This window comes from Cajanus cajan, chromosome 6, assembly GCF_000230855.2.
Source record: "Cajanus cajan strain Asha chromosome 6, NIPB_CcT2T_4, whole genome shotgun sequence".
Lineage (NCBI taxonomy): Eukaryota > Viridiplantae > Streptophyta > Magnoliopsida > Fabales > Fabaceae > Cajanus > Cajanus cajan.
Window position 1 is genome coordinate 8,096,987 of NC_138522.1, and position 23,830 is coordinate 8,120,816.

At 29.7% G+C, this 23,830-nt stretch overlaps 1 protein-coding gene across 2 annotated transcripts; it reads right to left on the reverse strand.

Moving 5' to 3' along the window:
- Positions 1-10,895: 10,895 nt before the first annotated feature.
- On the reverse strand, positions 10,896-16,560 carry LOC109811102 (serine/threonine/tyrosine-protein kinase HT1). 2 transcript variants are annotated; one of them, XM_083076664.1, is made up of 4 exons: positions 16,463-16,560; positions 14,798-16,142; positions 13,333-13,788; positions 10,896-11,357 (listed from the first exon to the last, which is right to left on the reverse strand). In XM_083076664.1, the coding sequence occupies exons 2-4, from the start codon at positions 15,155-15,157 to the stop codon at positions 11,100-11,102; spliced, it is 1,074 nt and encodes a 357-aa protein (XP_082932790.1). In that variant the 5' UTR covers positions 15,158-16,142; positions 16,463-16,560; the 3' UTR covers positions 10,896-11,099. The 2 variants fall into 2 exon arrangements, with proteins under 2 accessions (XP_082932790.1, XP_020230332.2); XM_020374743.3 differs by having other exon boundaries at positions 16,235-16,514.
- Positions 16,561-23,830: the final 7,270 nt, after the last annotated feature.

Genomic DNA, 23,830 nt, shown 5'->3' on the forward strand with positions numbered 1-23,830 from the left:
AGGGAGTGTAGATACAACCAATTATTAGTACATAATTAAAAATATTGTATTTTGTACCCTTGATTTTATACATTAAATTCACTAATAATTATTTTTTATATTTATTTATTTATTAATATATATGATGATAATTATTATTAATTTTGTTTTTGAAAAAATCTCCACTAACCTAGGTCTTGAATCTATCACCGACCGTAGGTTAATGTGTTAAATAAGTTGACCCTCTTAAAAGATGATTAAACTTAATAAAAGTAATTGAGTTTTTTACTCAAATAATACATTTTTAAAAATTTTTTTTACCTAAATAGCAACTGTGCAAATTTATTTCTTCAACTAGCACCATTTACTATTCACATTTTTTTTTAATTTTTTTTCGTTTTGGGCTCAGGTGATCTGTGAATTTTGCACTTGGAACGGCCCGTTCTGCAACAAGAACGGGCTATTCTGCATGCACTCTCGTGTATTTTTTTGCATCTGGAACGACCCGTTCTTAAACCAAAACGGGTCATTCTAGAGTTGCGTTTTATCTCATAACCTCAATGTTAGAACAGCCCGTTCTAAACTAGGGATTTTAGCCCTTTTTAGTAGTTTGGAACGAGTCGTTCTGCTTTTGAAACGGCCCGTTCTGGCTACTTCTATGCACTATGTCTTTTGAAACGGCCCGTTCTGCTTAATGTTTAGGATTTTTACTTTTAATGCACTATGTCACTTATAAACTATTATAATTATACATTATTTGGACATGTTTTCGTAGTGTGATGTGCAGGTTATCCAGATTTTTCATTATTAGTCACAGTTTGACTCGTACAAGTTTCGAATCTATTAAGATAAGGTCCCATTATTATCATCTCGTGTTTTCAAGTTTAAGACATTATAGCTTCATACTTCAAAGGTGTTTCCTTTAAATCTACCTTCAAACTTAGTATTGCAGCGAACATAATTTACCCTTTCAACACAAACACAACGTAGTCTCATAGATTAACATCAAGTAATTAAATTTATTGAATATTAACATTATAAATATATAACTAAATAAATTTATTAAAACTCATTACAACAATAAAATCAATGGTGGCAAGAATTAAATCCATGACCAATATTTGGACATATCTTCCTAGTGTGACTAAAGGTGTGACAATAGGAACAATTTTTTACATGATTATGTTGTTTTCTAATGTCCATCTCTGTTCTAATCCTACTGGACTTTGGCCGATCCTTGGAAGTCCTCTTGAGTTCTAGATTTGGCCACATAGTTGGACCAGCGTAAGTAGGCCAATAATCTTCATGTCAAAGCTCCGACATGAAGGACAGTTTGGAGAGCTCCGACATGAAGATTATTGGCCTACTTATACTAGTCCAACTATGTGGCCAAATCCAGAACTCAAGAGGACTTCCAAGGGTCGGCCAAAGTCCAGCAGGACTAGAACAGAGATGGATATTAGAGAACAACAAAATCGTGTAAAAAATTATTCCTATTGTCACACCTCTGGTTACACTAAGAAGACATGTTCAAATAATGTATAATCATAATAGTTTATAAGCGACATAGTACATTAAAAGTAAAAATCAAACATTAAAATTCATATTACATTGAAAAAAAAAACATAGGGCATAGAAATGGCAAGAACAGGTCGTTCCAAAAGCAGAAAAACTCGTTCCAAACTATTAAAAAAGGCTAAAATTCATAGTTTAGAACGGGTTGTTCCAACATTGAGGTTATGAGATAAAACTCAACTCTAGAATGATCGTTCTGGTTTAAGAACGGACCGTTCCAAATGCAAAAAAAAAAAAAATACACGAGAGTGCATGTAGAACGGCCCGTTCTGGTTGCAGAACGGGCCGTTCCAGGTGCAAAATTCACATATCACCTGAGCCCAAAATGAAAAAAAAATAATAAAAAAATGTGAACAGTGAATGATGCTAGTTGGGAAAATAAATTTGCACAGTTACTATCTGGGTAAATTTTTTCTTAAATGTATTATTTGAGTAAAAAACTCGATTTATAAGTTTATATCTTAAATTTCAACTTTGGTAACGTTGAAACAACAAAAAATTTATCAATTACACCAACTTAATTTATGATAAAAGTATAAAAAAAAAATAGTAGCATAAGATATACAAATAATATCAAATTAACATTGATTATCATAATTCATAACTTAAATATGTATAAAATTTAACCAATGTATAATTACATAAACTAACATTTAAAAAAACAAAATAAAAAATAAATTGATTCAACTCAAGTCACCACATGTTGACATATGATTATAGCCGAAAATGAGCCTAGTTCAGTCGAACTCGAATCAACTTAGCACGACTCAATAATATTTTGTTTGACTCAGATTCAACATAATTTTTTAATTCGAATTCCACTTGATTCATGTAACACCCCAGATTTCATAATTTATAATAATAATATTTTAAAATTATTTTGATATTTAATATAGTTATTTTAGAGTTTTAATATTATTCAATTGATTATATGGACTTTATTTTATTTATGAGACATGATTTATAATGATTATTTTGATTAGTGATATATAAGTAACTTTTATGAAATGTATTTTATTAATAATATGTTTGTATTTATTTTAATATTTTAATGTGTTTATTAGAATGATTTTTAATATTATTTAGTTAGTAGATATGAGTTATATTTTTATATAAATGTATGTTATTTTACTAGAAGGGAAAAATATATTTTATATTATTTATCTATTTTATGTGAACTCTATTTATTATAAAAATGATTTTTAATTAATATTTGGATTATTTGCTATAAGACTTTTTTATGAAAATTATGTTTTATCAAGAATTATGTTTTATGTTATTCATTAAAAAGAGGAAATATGTTTAATTATTTTATGATGAGAAGGGAAGGAGGGACGTAGTAGTCTTTTGCTAAATAGTATTATTATCATTATTATTTATTTTTATTATTTTTAAGAAAGGAGTTGTTGGGAGTTACTTTTCACGTTTCTTATTTCTCTTAACTAGTCTCTCATTTCTTTTCTACGCGCTCTGAAGACCCGAGAGAACTAGGAGGAGGAGATCACTAGGGAACCACACATACTTCATCTTCTGCTCATCCAGGTAAGGGGAAGTGAGAAACCTCACTCGGGGTGTTCCTTGATGATTACTGAGCATGAATGTATGTTTAATTTTGAATTTGGATATGTTTTGATATGAATTAGAGTATTCTATGGGTTCATACTGGAAACCCTATGAGAAATAGGCAAATTTTGAATGTTTTTTATTTTGACTTCTGAGTTTTTTGTTGTGTTACCTGATGATTATTGAGCATGAATGTATATTTAATTTTGAGTTTGAATATGTTTTGATAGGGATTAGAGTGTTCTATGGGTTCCTACGAGAAACCCTATGAGAAACAAACAAAATATGAATGTTTTTTATTTTGATGTTTGAGTTTTTTGTTATGTCCCTTGATGTTTGCTGAGTGTGAATATGTGTTTAATTTCAAAAATAGATAAATTTTAAGCCATGTTTGAAAGTGATAATGGTGCGAGAACTGACTTATTATTGTGTTAATGCAAGTGACGTGTTTCCTATGAGCATGATGAGGATGAGAATCTCTTATATGTGACCTTGTGACTATGAGTATGAGAAATGTGAAATGTGAACAAGTGACATGAGATATGATATGATATGATAAGTAAAGTGATGAGTCCATGAAGTGTGAATGTGTGTGACATGCATCATGTGCATCTATATGACGGGTACGATATGGAGTACATCGTTAGGGAAGACCATCCTTGTGTAACAACTTGGGGGAGTCTTAGGGGATAGTGCGGTTTGGATGTCTCGATTCCGCTCGTTTGTGAGCATGAGACGTAACTTGCATAGCTTCGCTATCCCGACCAAACCCTAGCAGTACATCCTTCTAGTTGAGAGTATATGGGTAGCTCCATACATGTACTCCTAGACCATCTTAGGTGTGTTGTTTCAGCAGCACACCAGTGATATGTGATATGTGATATGTGACTGGCGCCACATGCATGCATCTATGAATCGAATCCATAACATCATTGCATGATGAATGATTGCGTATGTGGTACCGTTGTATGTGTAACTTGAATTTGTACTTGATTAATGTGTAGCTATGTTTGTGTTTGTTATGATTTATGTGTGTTGTCTAACCGTTATTTCTACACCTTAACTTGAGTGAGATGTTTCTCACTCCCCTGTTTCTCTTTGTATGTGTTTAAGTTGTGTTGTAGGTAATCATCAACATGAGAATTTTGGTGATGAGGCTTAGGCTTCAATTGGGTGTGCTTTGATAGGATATGTGCATCAGGACATAGTTAGGCTTAGTTTAGGATTTCATTATTGTTATTTTATTTTGGAAAAACTCATGTTCCATTTTCATGTAAATTTCGCATTTGGCCATGATTTATGTTTACGAATGTAAATTCTCTACTCTTATGTTAGTGGAACCATGATTTTAATTCAAAAGATTTATTTACTCTAAGAATATGTTTTCATAATTATTGTATATGTATGTTAGGGTAGAGGGTGTCACAATTTAAGCTTGTTAACAATTCAATTCAACTTGGTAGTTCAAATCACACGAACCAAGAATCAAACTTTTTTAATATGATACATTTTAACATTTCAATTTAATAAAATTTAAAAGAAAATGATTATTTTTTAAAGACAAAATATAACTTATTCTATTAGCTTTAGAAGATTACAATATATGACTGCAAAAGAATATAATTACAACCAAAGTTTGTATAAATAAAAACTATTTCATGTATTTCATAAAATAATAAAAAAAAATGCGATCCATAACCATGAAATCTTAATGTGTTCACTTTCTTTTTATCATTGACTTGTAACTAAGTTTTGAAGATTATTTCAAATTTTAATAAGTTAGAATTAAATAAAAAGTTAATTATATAAATTATATTTATACGATGAGTCAATTCATGAATCAAACAAGTTAAATTATATGCAAGTTAAATTTGATTCATTTATTTATCGAGCTTAATTTTTAATGTAAATTCAACTGATTTAATTAATGAATCAGGTTCAAAAAACTAATTATATAATTAAATTTTAAATTATGAGTTTTTTCAACTAATTAATACTCAAATTTTACCCAAAGTCTACATAAATAAAAATTATTTCACACATTACATAAAATAATAGAAAATTTGATCCATAACTACAAAGTATTAAGGTTTGTACTTTTTTTTAATGATTATTGATTTATAACTAAATTTTGAGGTTCTTCAAATTTTAATAAATTATAATTAAATAGAAAATTAATTATATAAACTACATATTTATAATTAATTTAACCACTAACATTCAAGTGTATATGTTAATGATTTGAAAGTTATATATGTTAATGATTAATTAATAATGTTAGATGATTAATTATTATGTAATAAAATTTATAAAATTATTAATAAAATGCGGAAATTTAAAAAGTAGGTAATAAAATTGGAAAGATGAGTGGTACGTAAAAATAAAATATATTGTTTAAGAAATATAGGACGAAAAAAAATTGTGTGGAACAGTGTCCGACTTTTGTATTGAAGATGAAGAGAGTGGGCAGCGTTTAATTATTTGGAGCATTTGGGAGTTGTGAATGACAGAACAGACCCATCTCTCTTTTTCTGCACTTACATACTTCATTCTTCATCACTCTGACTTTTCAACTCATAAAGGTTGGTAGTTTCTATGTCACTATCACTTTTCTTTTTCCTTTCTCCCATCTATGCAAATATTTTCATATTTTATGTCAAATCAAACTTAAATATAAAATATATTCAATGTTTATTATTATGTATAAATATAATAGAAGTAGAACTATTAATAGGAAATGCTGTAGAATCATTTAGAATTACTTTGAAATAAATTATTGAATTAATCTGCACTTTCATTTCTAAAATCAAAATACAAATATGTTTGGATATAAATTAAAATTGATATTAGAATTTGTCTATTAAAAATAAAGAGTTATTTATAGTAAACAATTAGAAAAAATTTATAGTACTCATATTATTTGAGACAGTTGTAATTATAATTTTATTTTATCATTTAAATAATTTTAATAATTTTTTATTCCTATTATTTATTATTATTATTTTTTTTAATGTTTAGGCTTTAGAATTTATTTATATAATATTTATGATATTTTATTCTTTTACTTTTTTTAAAATTATTTAGTTATTTTATTTTTATTTTATATATTCTAATTTTCTTTGTAATAATATTATTATATATTTAAATAGTTTAATTTTAATAATTTTTTAAGTATATTTTTGTTATCTTATCTTAAATTTTTGAATTTTTATATTATAATAATTTTTTATTTTTATTATTTATTAATTCTTTTCTTTTTTAATGTTTTTTAATATTATTAAAATCTTATAATTTTAATTTTTATAATTTTGTCTTATTTTTTATTTTATAAATATAATTTAAATTATTTATTTTATAATTAAATTAATATTTTTTTAAATCTTTTATAAGTTTATATAAGATAATGTATTGAACCCTCAATCTTTAGCAATTCCTAAAAAATTATCACAAAATACTTTTAAACTTTTAATCAAGCAGATTTTTAATAATGAATGACAATCAAACTTAGAATTTTTTATTACTCATTACACATATGATTTTCTTATCTATAAAAATTATAATGGTTGTAAAGGTTTAAATTTATAACTTTTTATATACCATTCTAATCTTTTATTATTAAATTAACTCTAATAATTTATTTTATGAACATAAATAAAATATAGATGTTGATAATTCATAACATAAAAAACTTTATTCAAAAGAATACAAATTGAAACAAGAAATTAAACTGTTATAGAAAACCAGAATTATTAAAGTTGATCTAGAGATGAGAAGTTAGAATAACTTATATTATATATAGTTTTAAATTCTGTTACTATTATTGAAATTCCTATGAATAAAAAAAAATAGAAAATCACATATTTACAAAATTTTGATAAAAAAAATATTACTATACTCGCTTTTTTTTTAATCAAGATAAGGCTCACTCCAAAGCCAACTTTCTTCTACTTCCAAATTTTCTTTTATTTAATATTGGTTTTGTCTTTCTTTGACGGCCTTTCATTCAACATCCTTCGGAAAGACGGTTTTTGGTTTTCATGACTTCTCATTTCTCAATATTGATAATTTTCATCGATTAAAAATGCCATAAATTTTTACTCTTTTTTTTTTTCAATATTTAGAAGATTTTTTTGGTCAAAACCGTCTTTTCAGCTTTGGAAGCAGGTGTTCTTTATAAATGAGTATGTTGGTAAATCATATTGTGCAACGAGTATTTTGATAATTACTTTTTTATGATTAATAAAAAAAACGATGCTCCATAGTTGAACATTTTGAAAATAAAAATGCATAAAGTTTATCTTTTCTAAAAGTAAAAAGTAGAATGAGATGATTAAGATTGTTTGTGGGTAATATGTGCCCTAAAAACACACAAGTGCAAGGTGGATTGTAAGAAGAAAAGAAAAACATTATGAGGGGTGCTCAAAGCAAATAAAGCATAAAGTACTCTCTAAAAAGGCCATAGTAGACTAGTAGTTACAACCTAGTACACCCGTGACATTTTATTAGATTCTTATTCAATAGAATTCGTTATGTTTTCTATATTTTTTTAGAAGGACGAAAGCGGATATATTAAATAACATTAAAGTTAAATAAGGCTGTCAATTCTTTTATCTTATTTTATATGGGAAGATATAATTCATTTTCATCTGCTGGTCCATATAAAAATAAAAATGAGTCGCTATTCAGTATCTAAATTAGAGATTAGATTCTTATCTTTAATTAAGAAATATGAGTGTCGAAATACATAATCGACAACTTTTGATCAATTTGTTATGAATATTAAACTTAATTAGCTTAAAAAATCTATTTTTCTCTCTAAAATTTAGGTATAAATACTTTTTTTTCAAAAATCCATTAAATTTCGTTGTTTATTAACAAGCATAAAATTCATTCATTTAGCCCCTTTTTGCTTCTATGAAAAGACTATTCATGTAGATGGAAAGCGATGTATGAAATGTGTTTGTTCCGAGTGAAATACGAAAAAAGAAAAGCGGGGAAAAGCGGGAGAGCTGTACGGAGGGTTCTTCGATAAACCATGGAGAAAAGCGGAGAAAGCCACGTTGGCAAGGATAGAAAGACGTGATTGCCCTTCTGAAAATGCAGTTGTCCATCACGTGCATAATCGATTATGCATGACACATAATCGATTATGAGCAAGCATAATCGATTATGCATGGCACATAATCAATTATGGTGACATATTTTTGCTTTAGTTATGGCCCAGAACGGGCCATTCCAAAGTACTAAAACAAGGGTAATTTAGTAGCTTAGAACGGACCGTTCTCAAACTGGAACTGGTTGTTCCAAACTACTAAATTGACTTAAAAATCCTAGTTAAGAACGGGCCGTTCCAAATTGGCTGTTATGGGTAAAAATGCAAATTAGAAAATATAATTATCATAATATATTTTGTTATTATTATTTATTATTATAAATATTATTATTATTATCATTATTATTAATATTTAAATAAAATTTATCTTATCTTATATATATATATAATATTTAAATCATAGAAAAAATTATTTTTTTCAATATTTTAAATATAGTCAAAATATCAATTAAATTATTAAAATAATAATATTATTTATTTGTATTATAAAAATGCTAATAATAAAATTAAAAAAGAATCTTAAATTAATTTTATCATTAAATTTAAAGAAAATATTTAAATTAAATTATTTTTAAACTAATATTTTATATTTATCTTTTAGTTAAAATTTTTATATTTATCTTTTAATTATAATAATTATAAACTTTTTTTAACCTAAGGGCAAAATAGTAATCTTACAAAATTATTAATTAAAAAATTTATTTTTATCTATCACATCAATCAATTCACTCACAAACTTTCTCTACACTTTCCACTCACTTTCCCTTAATCCAAACAACCTCACTTTTTACTCATTTTCCCTTCAAATTTCTCCTTTTCCACTCTTTCTTTTCCATCCTCAAATCCAAACAAAGCCTTAATTTGAATTCCTCTCAAACCAATTGATGAAGCTTCAAACATCGATATAGAATTTTGAAATTAATTAAAAGGCTCGCAAAAACTATTTGAATGGGCCAACACTAGTGGTAGCCTAGCTAGCTTCAATGCACAATGACCCGAAATATTTCACTTTATGAAAACTTAGTGGATCAATGACAAGTCATAGACACAAACCTTACTAGTACCTTAGAATAAACCCTAGACGGTAGAAACAAACCTAACCCCCAAACATGGCAACAGACTTTGATAAGACTAGGAAAAAAATTAAAGGGAAATTACCTTTTGCACCTTCTTTTTCACTTATATACAGTTTCCATTTTTTTTATCTTTTCAATTTTTTTCCCCTGACAACTAAGTTTCATAAGATAAACTTTTTATTAGTAAATGTTTCAGAAATTAGCTCTACAAATGTCATTAATACATTCTGAAAACTAATTTTTGAAAGTGTTAAAATTTCAAAACATTCTGAAAATTCAATTTCTAAAGGCCTGCATAAAAAAATTAGAATATGTTATCTTAGAAAGTCTCTATCATGATTTGATCCCTCTCAACTCTGAACCACACACATTCTTTCTAGAAAGTCTTTATTTTCTTTTATTCTTGATTATGTTGACAAATCCTCAGCCATGCCTTTATGTTTTGGTTTAATTGTTTTTTCTTTGTATTTTGATTATTGTGACTTTGGGATTTACCTTTTGTCGAATGCAAGCTGTCAAATGTGTTAAAATTTAAAAATTAGTTTATGAAACATGTCAAAATTTTAATACTATCTTTTTTACAATCAAAATTTTATTACTTTTGAAAATCAAGAATATGTTAAATTTTAACACGTCTCCAACATTATTATACACATGCCGGCTTAACCATAAGGCTAATAAAACTCTTTTTTAGGTCTCTAAAAAATACTTAGCGTTGGTATTTGTATACATTTTAGAAAATAACTTTTGAAATATTTACCCAATAGTAAAATAAATTTTGAAGAAAAATGTTCTTTACATCAAATTGGTATAATGATTGATCTAAGTTTGTAGCTAAGGATACTAGGATAGTAAGATTCTCACCGTATTTAACTATACTGCTCTGGTGAGAAAGTCTCCTTATAGTCTATACGGTATGTTTGGATATACCCATTTTGCTGCCAATTGTTTTTCGTACCTTTCTATGGACCCTTCTGTTTTGTGTTCAAAGTAAAAAAGAATAATAAAAAAAATAAAAATTACAGCCTACCGTCTTCTTCACTTAAGGTAAATTGATAATTCTCAAAGTGTTTTTAATCTTCTCAAAGCCCAATTGGATGTTGCATTCCAACACAAAACAAATGTCCCATGGTTTGGGTTTCTTTGCTTATGTTGGAATACATACAACCCATGGCAAAGTATAAGGAGAATATGTTAGTGGGGAAAAAAGGTATGATGACAAATTACCACGTTATTACAATATTGGTTGTAGCTCTAATTGACATGTGAAACTATTTGCACAAAGTTCTCCAAAAAAAAAAACTATTTGTAGGAGAAAAAAAAGAAAAAATAATAATAATTAATTTTTTCATAAAATAAAATTTATGCATAAATTAGAAATTAATTTTTTTTTTAAAATTAATAAGAGAAACCTTCTATGCTTAAACTAATTTTAACTGATGAACAAGTTTATTTTATTTTTTTCTTTCTCTTTTCACACTAATTTTTAGTTTTTAACTTTATAACTTATATATAGTAAGTCAAGACTAAGGGTGAAACCTTACATCTAGCCCAAAAAAAAACACAAGGGGGGTGGGGGGAATTCATGGTTCAAATGGAAGATACATCTAGCCATTGATAATTTATATCTTAAGTGGTAGCAATCAGAATAATTGAAGGAACACATGTTTAGCCTTTTCTTACTCAAAAGAGCTCATTAAAGAGAATTGTATTTGTTAACTGAACATATTTTTCGATCATGGGAATGAATATGCTACACTTCTTCATGTCACACAACTGAGAAGCATCTATTGCTAAGCTTTGCAAGTACCACCAAATTTTTGGCGAGCATTGCACTTCGGGAGGCACCCCAGAATTGTGCTACTACTACTAGGACTCGGTTTGTAAGTTGAGAAAAACTCTGGATCCTGCTCAAGTGATTTTGTATAGAACTCCAAAATGGAAACTATTTCATCAAAATGTGGCCTCTTATCAGGGTTGCTTGACCAGCATCTATTGATGAGATCACTAAATGCCCAAGGACACTCAGATGGCAATGGTGGCCTTGCATTCTACGCAAAATCAAAATCCACCAAATTAAGTTTCAAATGAAAATATATAAAACCCCACTTTATGTGAATCATGGAGAGAAACACTCATAAAACTAGAAGAACTAATATATGAAACATTTCCAAAACATATATGTGAAGCCAAATTGATGAGTCAAAGAGTATTAACAACATAACCTCTAACACATGTTTAATTATATGTTATTTGTCAAAATTTATTAAAAACTATCTAATCATAAATATTATTCGTTAAAAAGGATTTGGGTCCCATTAATAAATAAAGTTCAGTCAATATAAAAATGTTTAAATGATTGTGTTAAAAAATGTGGCTAGCATTTCTGTTGCTGAGTTTGACTAGTCTTGTGCATGGAACATATATCTATGGCAAAATAGAAACATAAAACCGCCTTTAGATAATGCATGTATATTTTTAGTATTTAATATTTTTACAAGATTCAAAGTATATCTCTTGGATATTGTAGCATGTGCAAAGACAGTGAACGAGAAAAGTTGGATTGGTCTGTGTATATTTTTTGCATCTGACTGATTGGAAGCAATATCAAACAGGGAGAAAAAAATCAAAAATAAAGGTTCTCCTTCAATTAGTGACTCAATTATATGGCACTTGTTCTGATGTGCTGTGCATGTGACAGGGAAGCAAGGGTGGTAGCAATCATTGATTTTCATAAATAATGTTATATCATATACCATATCTTAAATGTTGGAAAAGTAACCATCATCTACATGTCACGCAAAATAAAGAAACCTCGAGATTTTATCAAAATTCAATGTTGTTCATGAAGAGCCTAGTTTAGATAAGTAAGGGTATCATGTCAAAAACATAACCACATGCTCTGTAAAGATCATAGACAGAGAATAATTGTTGCCCACCCCGCCAACACGCTTGAGAAAGATTCGGGGCACGTTAACCATAAAAATGGGCTCAGTCAAGTGCATGCATACAGACATGATAAAGTAGATAACGAAAACGAAACAAACATATGTATGCATACAACGATGTATATTACAAAATATTAATTTTGACACTGAGTAACAATAGTGACCAGAGTAGTTCATGAACTTGGTGGGATAAAAATATAAAATGAAGGGTGTGAGGAACTATCATAACTTTACTAAGATAATTATGCATGCCCATGTTTCCATCTACATGCAAACAAATAATACAATGGCAAACTGTTCCTGCTAACAAAAGGGTCCCTAAGAAAACAGTTTTAGAATAGAGTGAAATAGATCCTCAATAGTACTGTTATAATGCTACATTGCTATATCGAATTTGATTAAATGGCATTTCTTTCTTCCTGTTCCTGAGCTCTTTTCTTTGTTGGAGTTTTTTCTAACTCATTTTTTTTCCTCTCATTCTAGCATACTTATCTGGATTGATATCTCCAACATCCATAAAATTTTCTACACACTATATCATTGATTGAAATTCATGTGAGTCCTACTAGATTGAAAATTAGACCCACTAAATAGAGAATGGGACCCACATAACAAAATTAGTGGGACACACATAAATATCAAACCAATATCAAAAGAGTGTATCAAAGACAGTTGTTAACAAATTTTTTACAAAATATTTGATTTGGCATTCAGTTGTTTTCACTTTTGACAATAGATATACAACACTCCTTGATTTAATAGTTCTGATAATCACATACCAGCGAACTTCTTATGCTAGCCAAATTCATATAAATTTAGTGATGTCAATATGTCTAGAATCACCACTTCAATTATTTATTAAAAGCAACGATCATACTACTAAATACTAACAACTAAAACAATTGAGACGTAAGGCAATTTTGTGCACACTGAGCATGTGCATAGCATACCACCAGTTTTTTGATGTAAATATGTAGATTAATCATGAGACAAAAAAAACCATGAAATGAGCACTTAATTTTCTTCATAAAATTTAATAAGAGTACGAGTCATACAATTAGTAAATTCTGATGCAAACCTTATGGGAAACTGCAAATGCTGCCTGCTCTGGTGTCATGTTGTCAAATGGAGTTTTTCCTGTCAAAAGCTCCCATAGAACTATGCCAAAACTATACACATCTACTTTCTTGGTATGATGCTTTTCTTTGATCATTTCGGGCGCCATCCAACGGTATGTTCCGGTGAATCCTTTTGCACTGCCACACTGAGATTCTAAGCATGAGATACCAAAATCTGCTACTTTTACACACATGTCTTCCCCGAGAAGGAGATTCTCTGATTTGAGGTCCCTATGGAGAATCCCTTGAGAATGAAGATATTGCATCCCCCTTGCAATGTCAAGGGCTAATTTCAGAACAAGTTTGAGTGGAAGTATATCTGGTTGTTGGTGATGCAGGAATTTTCCCAGTGAACCACCAGCCAAATATTCAGTAATTATGCAAAACACAGGAGGTTTCTTGCAAGCAGCAATAAACTGCATGATCAATAAAAGTCAACAGCTCCTTAGAAATGGTTAATGTCTCTATTATTCAGCATTAGCAGCATAAATTTTACATTTAAAACACTCTTCTCTTTAAAAAGGGTAAATCTCAGCTTTTAGTGCTTGTGTATTGATTAGGCAAGAATGCTATATTATCAGCTTTCAAGAAAAAGAATTAACCAATTAAAACACTTGCCTCTCAGCTCCTAAGACTCAATACATGATCAACAACACCACCATCCATAAGACACTGAAATGACTGGGTTGAGAGGGTAATTAAATGACATGCTAAAGAAATAGCCTATATTAAAGACAAATCGCAGCTCTTATGCTCAGTTTCAACCAACGGAATGGAAAGATACGCTAAAGGCATTGGAAGCACCTTTGGTAATTTTAACTTCATAACCACAAGCCTCTTGCACCACTTTTCCAACTAATCTGTTTGCCAATAACTTAGAAAATTCGTATTTAATCCGTAACTTCATTTTGCAGATAATCGTTTCCTTTTTGGTCTCCCTAGTTCCTTCGCCAAATTTCACAATACCTAGTTAGAAGTGCAAGACAATAACTACTTACCATTAAACCATCAAAATATTAAAGGGTTAAAGAAGCTACCCTCAAAAAGTGAAAAATACGTGACAATTGGATATTTAGACTAATAGTAGCAAGGTTATCATCTTCCACACACAAGCTAGTAACATATACTCATTATAACATTAGCAAGATGGTAATAGTAATAACAAGGCGGATGCAAGAACAGAACAATCAATCAAGAAAGAAAAGAAGAACAAAGCTTAGATACTGTCCTTTATATGGTTCTGGTTTGTTTGTCAATTAGAATTGGAGTTCCATCAACATAATAAATATTTATATTAAAGGTAAAACAAGTTTTTGAGATAAAACTTCATATCTGATGAGAAGACATTACCAGAAACACATAGAAAAACTACATCTAAGTTTTGTCCGAAAACAAGACAGATAGTTGAAGAAAGAAAAAACTTACAGTAATAATATTTGGGTGGCCTAATCTTAGGAGCAAGGAAACCTCAGAAGTGAATTGCTTCTCAAGAAAAGCAGCCAAGTCCTCATCCTCCTCAGGTTGACTTATGAGCTTAATTGCCACATCCTTCTGCTTGTAAACTCCTCTATAGATTCTGCTGTGCCTGCCAGAAGCAAATTTGGATCCAATGAGCAACTGAGACATATCTGCACTCCATTCCTCTTCTCCTTCTCCCTTTATCTCAGCCCCAGGAGACACAAGATACTTAGACCATGACACTGCACGGTTATACTCCCCAAGTGAAAGCCTTCTCCCCAACTTGCCACTGTTGGAAATTTGCTTGTGCCACTTCAAGTTCTTCATGTGGCTCACACTCAAACCTAGCACCTCTCAAAACCATCAAAGTTCAACCTCTTCCAAATGCAGATCCAACAACAGCCTTAAAGTTTCAATAAATGCACCAATTCGCGGAACACCCTGATGAGAAAAAGCTTATTTTCATGGCTTAAAGGGTGAGTAAGGTAACTACATTATCAATATTTCGCATCATTAGGTCCCCCTTTCGCTACATAAGCTGAAAACAAAGAGGAAGAAAACCAGGACCATGAGAAGAAGCTCATAACCCTTTACGGTCTTCGGTGAAAAGAACAAATTTTTTAACAAGAGGTACACAGAGACAGAGAAAGAGAGATAAGTTTTGTTGTTGATTTCCAACTTCCAATCAAGTGCCCACAGCAAGTGAAAGAGAGAGAGAAATAGTTATAGTAGAAACAAACCAATAATTTTTGTCTTTTAACCATTTCATTACGGGTTCGATTTTATTCGTACATATAAATTCATCTCTTCAAATTAGTATTTTAAGAAACTAAATTCTAACTTTCAGAAATATCCGAGTTCACCTTTAAAAAAATAAAGAAAAACACATAATTTAAGAAAAAGAGACAAAAAACGATTCTCCTGTTTTTATCAAGATTTTTTTTCTTTTTAAAAAATCTCAAATCCAAATATTTTCTTTTAAAAAAATCTTAAATTCTCTTTTTCTTATTAATATTTTTATTGAGATTTATTTTTTTTAAAAAAAAAATCTCAAATTCTTCCTTCTTTATTTCTATTTCTATCGAAATTTTTTAAAAAAATATTAAATCTACATCTCAGATAAAGTATTGAGATGAAGACGTGTTTATTTGCAAGTGTCTACAATGAAAATATGTATAATTTTGTAGGTATCTATAATAAAAACATGTTTGATTTGTGAGGAAATGATCTGTCAAAGTGTCTGAGGCGCATCCACAACATATTTGTTCCGAAAGAGTGTTGAACTCGAAAATATGATAATCCCATATCGTATCTGTACAACATAGATAATAAGTATTATTAATCCACATCCAATTCAAATGGTGAATCTAAACATGAAATTTGATATTCAATCTTTGTATATACCTAAAAGGTGGATAATAACAAATATAGTAAGATATGGTTAATCATAAACTTTGATATTTAGTATTGAGATTGAAAATAAGATGGGGTATGAAGAGAGATAAACATGTAATATGATATTGAATTTTGATGAAAGAAATGAATATCCAGTAATGTAAGAATGTGTTGGCGAGTGATAGTGATTAAAGAAAAGAAAAGAAAAGGAGTTATAGTAGGTAGTATAGTAGTTACTGTTGTTGGGTGTTGGAGATGGATGAGAGAGTATGGGTTGGGGTGGTGAGGAGAGAAAGCATATGCAAGAGAGAGCAATGTTATGTGTTGGGTATTCGTAACGTGCGAAGATCCACTTCTGAGGAGACAAACCGGGTCTGCGTGACAATGACCGCTACCTTTTACTTTTCCAATTTTACCCTTCTCTTTCTCACACATTCTCCACCCTTGCCACCCCCTTTTACCGTGGTACCCTTCAATCTTCATTACTTTATGCCACCCAACTAACCCCCACTGCCACTACCCAGCCACCACGTGCTGCTTTCTACTTTCTACTCTTTCCTAAGACACGACAAATCTTTATGTGTACCCAACATTATTATTATACAACACATAAAATATCAGATCTCACCTTATACAATTCAAAACTCTAAGATACATAAATATGTTGTCGTCCAATGGTTAAAATTATACGTCCTCATGCTTTTAACTTCATTTAATCCTTAATCATATGACAATATCCATGAAAATCAGTTCAAATAAAAATATTCATTCGTACAACAAAAATAGTTTCATTAACTTTAACGATATAATACTATCTTGTGGTAACTTATGTGTGGCTCATATCTCATACGTTGTACTATATTTAAAAGGGTTAATTTTACTGAATGATTGATTAGGTTTGAACCCCAAAAGCAGCGAAGATAAAAGATACACCACCACTTTAATTATTAAGCAAGCACTCCTCACGTCTTTAATGATTAAACCAACACTCTTAAATAATGTACTTAATAATTTATGATGTTTCACTTTACTTTTATAATAATGTTTATTAATATTGCTAAACAATTTAGATGAAAATTAAAAATGAATTGATGGCTTTTTTTTGTTTATAAAGAAGCCATAATAATAATTTAATAAATACTGTAGTACCAACTATCTTTTAATTACACACTGTACGTGTATCTCTCAAATATAAGTAATACTAAATTATTTACGTCTCATTAATTGCTTAAAAAATTAAGCATCAAATTAAAAGAATACGAGTATATTATTTACGTCTCATGAGTTAATAAAAAAAAGCATCAAATTAAAAAATACAATTTTTTTTTACAATATGTATTTTCTACGAAAAAAATCATGTTTAAGATAGTTGTACATAGAACTACTATAAACATAAAACTCTTCTTTTAAGTATTTAACATATCTATGTACTTAGAACTTGAACACCATATTATTGATTAAGCTAAAATAATTTCTTACTAATTGATTACATATTCATTGGTAAGATATTAATATTTTTAAAAAAAAATATAAAACTATAAGATCACTACTCCCTACACTTCTTATTAAAAGGTACAATTTACAAAGAAAATCATTATTTTTTTAACAAGAAACTTTACAATTTTTATAAAATACTAATTTTATTTTTTATCATTTGTCTCTCTTAAAGATTATGAAAAAAAAATTGTACTTATTAGTATGCATAATGATAAAAGAATTTGAGAAACAAATATTCTCTCTCATATTTTAAATTCTCCAATTATCATCGATGAATTTGACTAATATCGAAATATAAACTTTGATATACAACAATATCTTTTATCATTCTCATAAAAATTTAATAATAAATAAATTAATAGTCGTAATTATCTATATATATGTTAAGTGGGTTAAAATTGTGTAGATAGTATAATTTAAAAAAGTTAAAGCGAGAATTATAGTTTAGTTTAGTTAGTGAAAGATTGAAGGCATAATTGGAGGGAGGTGAATGGAAAATGGTCCGATGGGATGGGATGTAGGGGGAGGTTGGTGAGATTAAGGAACGTGAAAGAGTAAAATGTGTGGTTAGGTTAGGAAGAGATTCAGAAGAAGTAGAAAACGCAACAGAAACTAATAGAAGAGGACATGTGGGTCCCACCCTATAGTCGACTTGGACTGGGGACTGGGGACCACAACTTGCTCCTATCCGTGGCTCTGTCGGACAAGCCGTATGGTCCTCTTCCGTATACGGCCTCTCTCTCTCTCTCTCTCTCTCTCATCCTCTTTTTACGCATTTCGATAACTCTTTCCTTATTTTTTAACTAAATCTTCCATTGCATTTCCATGCACCACCAATCTTTTTCTTCTCTTCCTTTTCTTTAATTACAACATTCAGATCATCCTTCCAAATTAAGCCTTTTTTATTATTTAATCATCTAAATACCTAATTCAATTCAATCTTTTCAAGGACTCAACGCGATTAGTGCCGTCTAACTCGTTAGATTTAAGACCAACTAATCCTATCACTTCACCCCAAAAACAAAAATATTATTGCATGTAAAAACTCTTTTATTGGTTTGTTACATTTTTATGATAATGATAATGTATAAATTACATCTCATTTTATCACTTGTATTTGCTGCCCTCTTTTGTCCTTTTCAAATAATCAATTTTCTTTTAAATTATAATTTTAGTTTTTTTTTATAATACTTAATTTATAATTTTGTTCCTTTGATTTTTAACTTCACTAATTTAATCCTTCAAATTTGTTGTGTAACGTAATAAGTTAATCAAAATTTTAGTGAATGCTAGAGGAAAGAGTATATAAGGTTTTCTTTGAGAATAAAGTCTCACAAGATCATTCTCAAAGAAACCTAGAGAGAAGTTTTAGAAAGAAGGACTATGAGTCCGTGAGCTCCTTTCTCTCCCAAATTTCTCTGTTTGATTCTTCTTCTCTAGATCACTAATTCCTTATGTCTTTTCTTCAAATTCAGGCGAGGAGGCTTGTTTTGGAGGATTGAAGTCCGCAGGTTGAGTTTCAGGGGAAAATCTTCTTCTTCTTCCTCTTCTTGGCTGTTTTAAGCCAATCTTCAGGTGATGGAAGCTAGAATGTAGGTTGTTTGATTGCATGTGAGTTTAGGAACTCAATTGGTGCATGAATTTTGAGAAGAAATAGTTGAATTGGATGATTCCTCATTTTCGGGGTTACGGGAAAAAAAAATGGGGTTTTTGGTGACTTTGATGCATTGAGTGGTTGCATGTTGAATCTGAGTTTGTTTTTGAGTTGTATGGAGCCTATGTATTTCATTTCATGGATTGCATGCGGCTGGATTTGCTAATTTTCAGGTTTTGATACAATTTTCTAGGTTTTTGGAGGCTGATGTCGAAATTTGCACCAGGCGCATGTTCTTGGCGCCGAGCACACATTCATCAGGGACCACCATTGTCAAATCATGCCGGCACGCAAATTGAAATGAGAGTCTCTGGATGAGTCATGTCGGGCATGGGAAAAGCCACGCTGAGCGTGATATCAATTAGTGGCCTTGTATGCTCGTGTTATTGATGTGGCGTCAGGCGCAGGGTGGGTGTGCCAGGCGTGGAGACCCTTAGAGGTCTCTGTCTGATTTGGCGCCAGGCATAGGATGGGTGTGTCGGGCGTGGAGACTCTTGGGAGTCTTTGCCTACAAGGGCGTTGGGAGTGATAATTCTACGTCGAGCGTGAGAGAGCCTTAGAACTCTCTAGTTGGGTTTAGGCCGGGCGCAAACTAACTTGCGCCAGACGTGAGTATGTTTGGTATTATGATTGAAAAATGATGAATATTGTAGTATGATGAGAAGGCATAGTTGCGAGTTGAGAGTTGTATATTGAACCTTAGTTGTGTAGTTGTGTAGAGATGTTATATGTATGAATCGAATGAGTTGTTGTGTTGTTAAAATGTGTTGTTAAACAGTGTTGAAGAATTATTGTGCTGATAAATTGTGTTGTTAAAGTTGTGAGTTTCCTGTGTTGTTCAAGTTGAAAGTTGATTTAGATGATGAGTTGAAACCTGTGTTGATTGTGTTGATGATGAGTTGTTGATCGCTAGGACTAGAGGAGAAATTTTTTAAGTTGCTCATCTCATTGTGTGGATTGAGATAGTTGTGGTGCTCTGAGAGCCCAAATTTGTTGAAAAGCCCTCCTTGGGAAGTTGTCCCTTGGAGCGGATATTGTGTTGTTCTCCTCTAGGAATTAGTTGATCTCGTGTGTGGGGAAGGTCGAGGCACACATGTATGAAGCGACCACGGTATAGGAGTCAGGTCGAGTTATATCGATTACAAGCGGCCAAATTCAAGTAAAGTATGAAATCGGGAATTTAGTTCCTAACTGAATATCCAAGAGTTGTAGTATTCGGAGGATAGTCAATAGGCTAATCCCATAGGTGGCTTAGTTAAGCTAGCTAATGTCGTGGTAGGCTTAAACCCAGTTGTCCTATCCTGACATAGTATTATACTTCCTTATTTAAGTGGCAAAGTCTGAGAAATCGTTATCGTATTGTGGATTGTTATCCAAATTTGTTGTTTACCTAGCAATTCCAAAAAGGTTTTGTGTTGTTGGTTCGGTAGGACCTAGCCACTTAGACTGCTCACCCTGTGTTGTAGGAGATCTCCGAGTTGTAATACGTGACAACGTATAAGTTATTGATGAGTTGATTTTGTGTTAATATGAGTTATACATATGTTTTTGTGTTGTGAAGTTGTGGTTGAGTTGTGTGTTGTCATATGTTGTATGTTGAACCGATTGAGGATGATGATAGTGTTGTTATGTTGTAAGTTGCTTATATATATATATATATATATATATATATATATATATATATATATATATATATATATATATAGACACACACACACACACACACACATATATATATATATACACATATATGTTGATTCTTTTCACTAGCTTACCCTTCTGTTTCCATGTGATTTGGACTGCGATTATCATACGTTCTATGGGAGCAGAGCAGGGATAGGCTAAAGAGTAAAAGTGGAGCCACAGGTGGTGTTTGGAGTTGGATTTTATTTTGTAGACTACCGGTTGTGGGTAGATACTTTTGTGTAGATATTTGTATATAGTTGCTAGACAAGCAACATAGTTGTACATATTCATGAGATGTAGATGTATTTATATTATATTACCATTTCAATATATGTATATGCATAGTTAGTTGTATGTTGTGTAGTGTAAAGCCTATGGCGAGTTGTTACATGTTGGATTTAAAATTTTCTAAAATTATTAAATACTAATTTATTGACAATTAAAATTATACTCTATTCGTTTCGCACATTATTATAATTTTATCATTTATAAAATATTTCAAAATAAATGATGTTCTCACCTTTTAATATAATTTTTTTTTCTAAATTGTTCATTCTTAAATTATTCAACTATCACAATTAAAAGTAATATATTTATTGAGAAAGTAAATTATTTTAGTAAATTGTATAAAACAAATGACACATGTATTGTTTTCTTTAATCTAGTTGTTGAAACCTTAAATTGTAGTCAATCATTGTGAGACAGTGATAATATTATTAACATGATAATGAATACTTAATAATATTAAACTTTTAGTTGTTATATTTACCCTCATTTTCTTCTCATTTTAATAAGTACATGAGGTAAAATGAAGATTTTGATATTTAATAAGGAGTGCATCATTAAATGAGACAAATGAGTTACAAAATTTTGTAATTTCTAACTAATTTTAACCCATATTAGATAGTGTAAAAAAAAGTGTTAGAGAAGTCATTAAAAACTAAAAGTGAAAAAGAAATGACAATACTCTTTATTACTTTCTTTGTTATCCTTCAAAAATATAATTATTGAAAATTGCAAATCTTGGATAAACTATATATTGATCCACTAGTTTTCCATCTTTTTCTTTCTTTTTGAAAGGAAATACCTTACTTGTTTAATTTATAGTAATACGAAGGATCATCTATTACATCTAGTGAAACAGAACGGAAGAACGTCTCCTTCCAATCTCAAAACTATATGAAGGAGGCATTAACATGAATAAAAGTAAATATATTAAACAAATTAAGAACTTAAATAAACTCTGGACATTTTTTGTGAGCACTTAAATTTCATCTTACTATGTAAAAGTTTCAAATCCTCACATCTGAGCTATATTTACAAAGAACTTATCTTTTAATTAATCTTATGAAAACATGAAGATACTTTGGTTAAATAATCTCGTGTTAAAATCATGGTGTCGTAGGTCATGAGAGAGTAAAAAATACTTGTTTCATTGAGTGGCTGAAATCATTTAGGTCAAGTAACGAGACATAAATAATTATTAAAGAGTGAACCAACATAAATATTGTCGTGCGATCCTTCTAACTTTTTCCTCCTTTCACATTTTTAATTGGATGTTTTGCACTCGATAGGCGAAGATTTTATTAATCACAACCCATTGCGCACAAGATGCGGCAATTGGAAAAGGTACAATATTACTCGATAACGTGTTTGGATGGAGAATTTAAATGAAGTAATTCATTTATTTGAAGAATTTCAAATTTTTTGAGGTGAAATATTTTGTTTAAATGATGAATTTATAAAGAATTTGAAATTCAAGCATTTGTAAAATTCCTTGAAATAGTAGAATTTCAAATTCTCCCAAAAGAGTAAGAATTTGAAATTCCTCATATTTTTTTATTCTTATTTCACTTATATATTTTATCTTATCTTTTATCTCTTCATGTTTTTAATTATTAAATATTCAAAAATATTTTTAAAATTATTAAATATTATCTAATATTAATTTTTAAAATTATTAAATATTTAAAAATTAGTAAATATTTGTTTTTATAAAATTTAATTTAAAAATCTTAACATATAAATATATTTTTAAAATAAATTTTATCGTGATAGAATCAAATTATCATATCCAACCTAACAATTTAAAATTTGAGAAATTTGAATTGACTTATCCAAACAAAATATTTTAAAAATGATAGAAATTAAAATCAAAGTAATTCAAATACCAAAAATTTAAAATTCCTTGAATTTGTAAAATTCCTCATCCAAACACAACATTAGGGTTTCATATAAAAACAACATTCCCAAAGGCCAAGAAAACTTGTCTCAGACTTCTAATATCACCTGAAACCTAAACCCTACAGCTTAGAAACTCTACCCCCTACATTTTGCACCCAGCACATGTCTATGATCAAAACAAAATTGCTCGAACCTCACTCCACACAAAATATCCCATAGAAACAATTATTGCTCTTATACCGTCTTTGAATAAGAAATTTAAATGGAATAATTTATTATATTTGCACTCAATGTTATTTTGACTTGTCAAAAAAATTTTCACGAAAAAGTTTTTAAGTTCACATACACACAATTCAACCCTTTATGTTTGTACCTTATTTATTTCAAAAACATCTGATGCTTTTTATTTTTAAATTTGGTTAAAGGCTTTGGTTGTAAACACAAAATCATTCAATTATATTAAAATCACTTAGAAAATTAGAGTGATTTTGAAGAATTTTGGACAACCAATTTCAGATTCATTCTTCACATTGCTTTCATTCCAAAAGCATTCACTTTGAATATATAAATATCAGAGATTGTGT

Excerpts from the sequence above, each read along its gene's own strand:
- LOC109811102 (XM_083076664.1), bottom strand. The coding sequence starts at position 15,157 with ATGAAGAACTTGAAGTGGCACAAGCAAATTTCCAACAGTGGCAAGTTG. Across the intron at positions 13,789-14,797 it reads GCCACCCAAATATTATTACT|TTTATTGCTGCTTGCAAGAA; the intron begins GTAAGTTTTTTC and ends TTGATCATGCAG. Across the intron at positions 11,358-13,332 it reads CATTTGCAGTTTCCCATAAG|AATGCAAGGCCACCATTGCC; the intron begins GTTTGCATCAGA and ends GATTTTGCGTAG.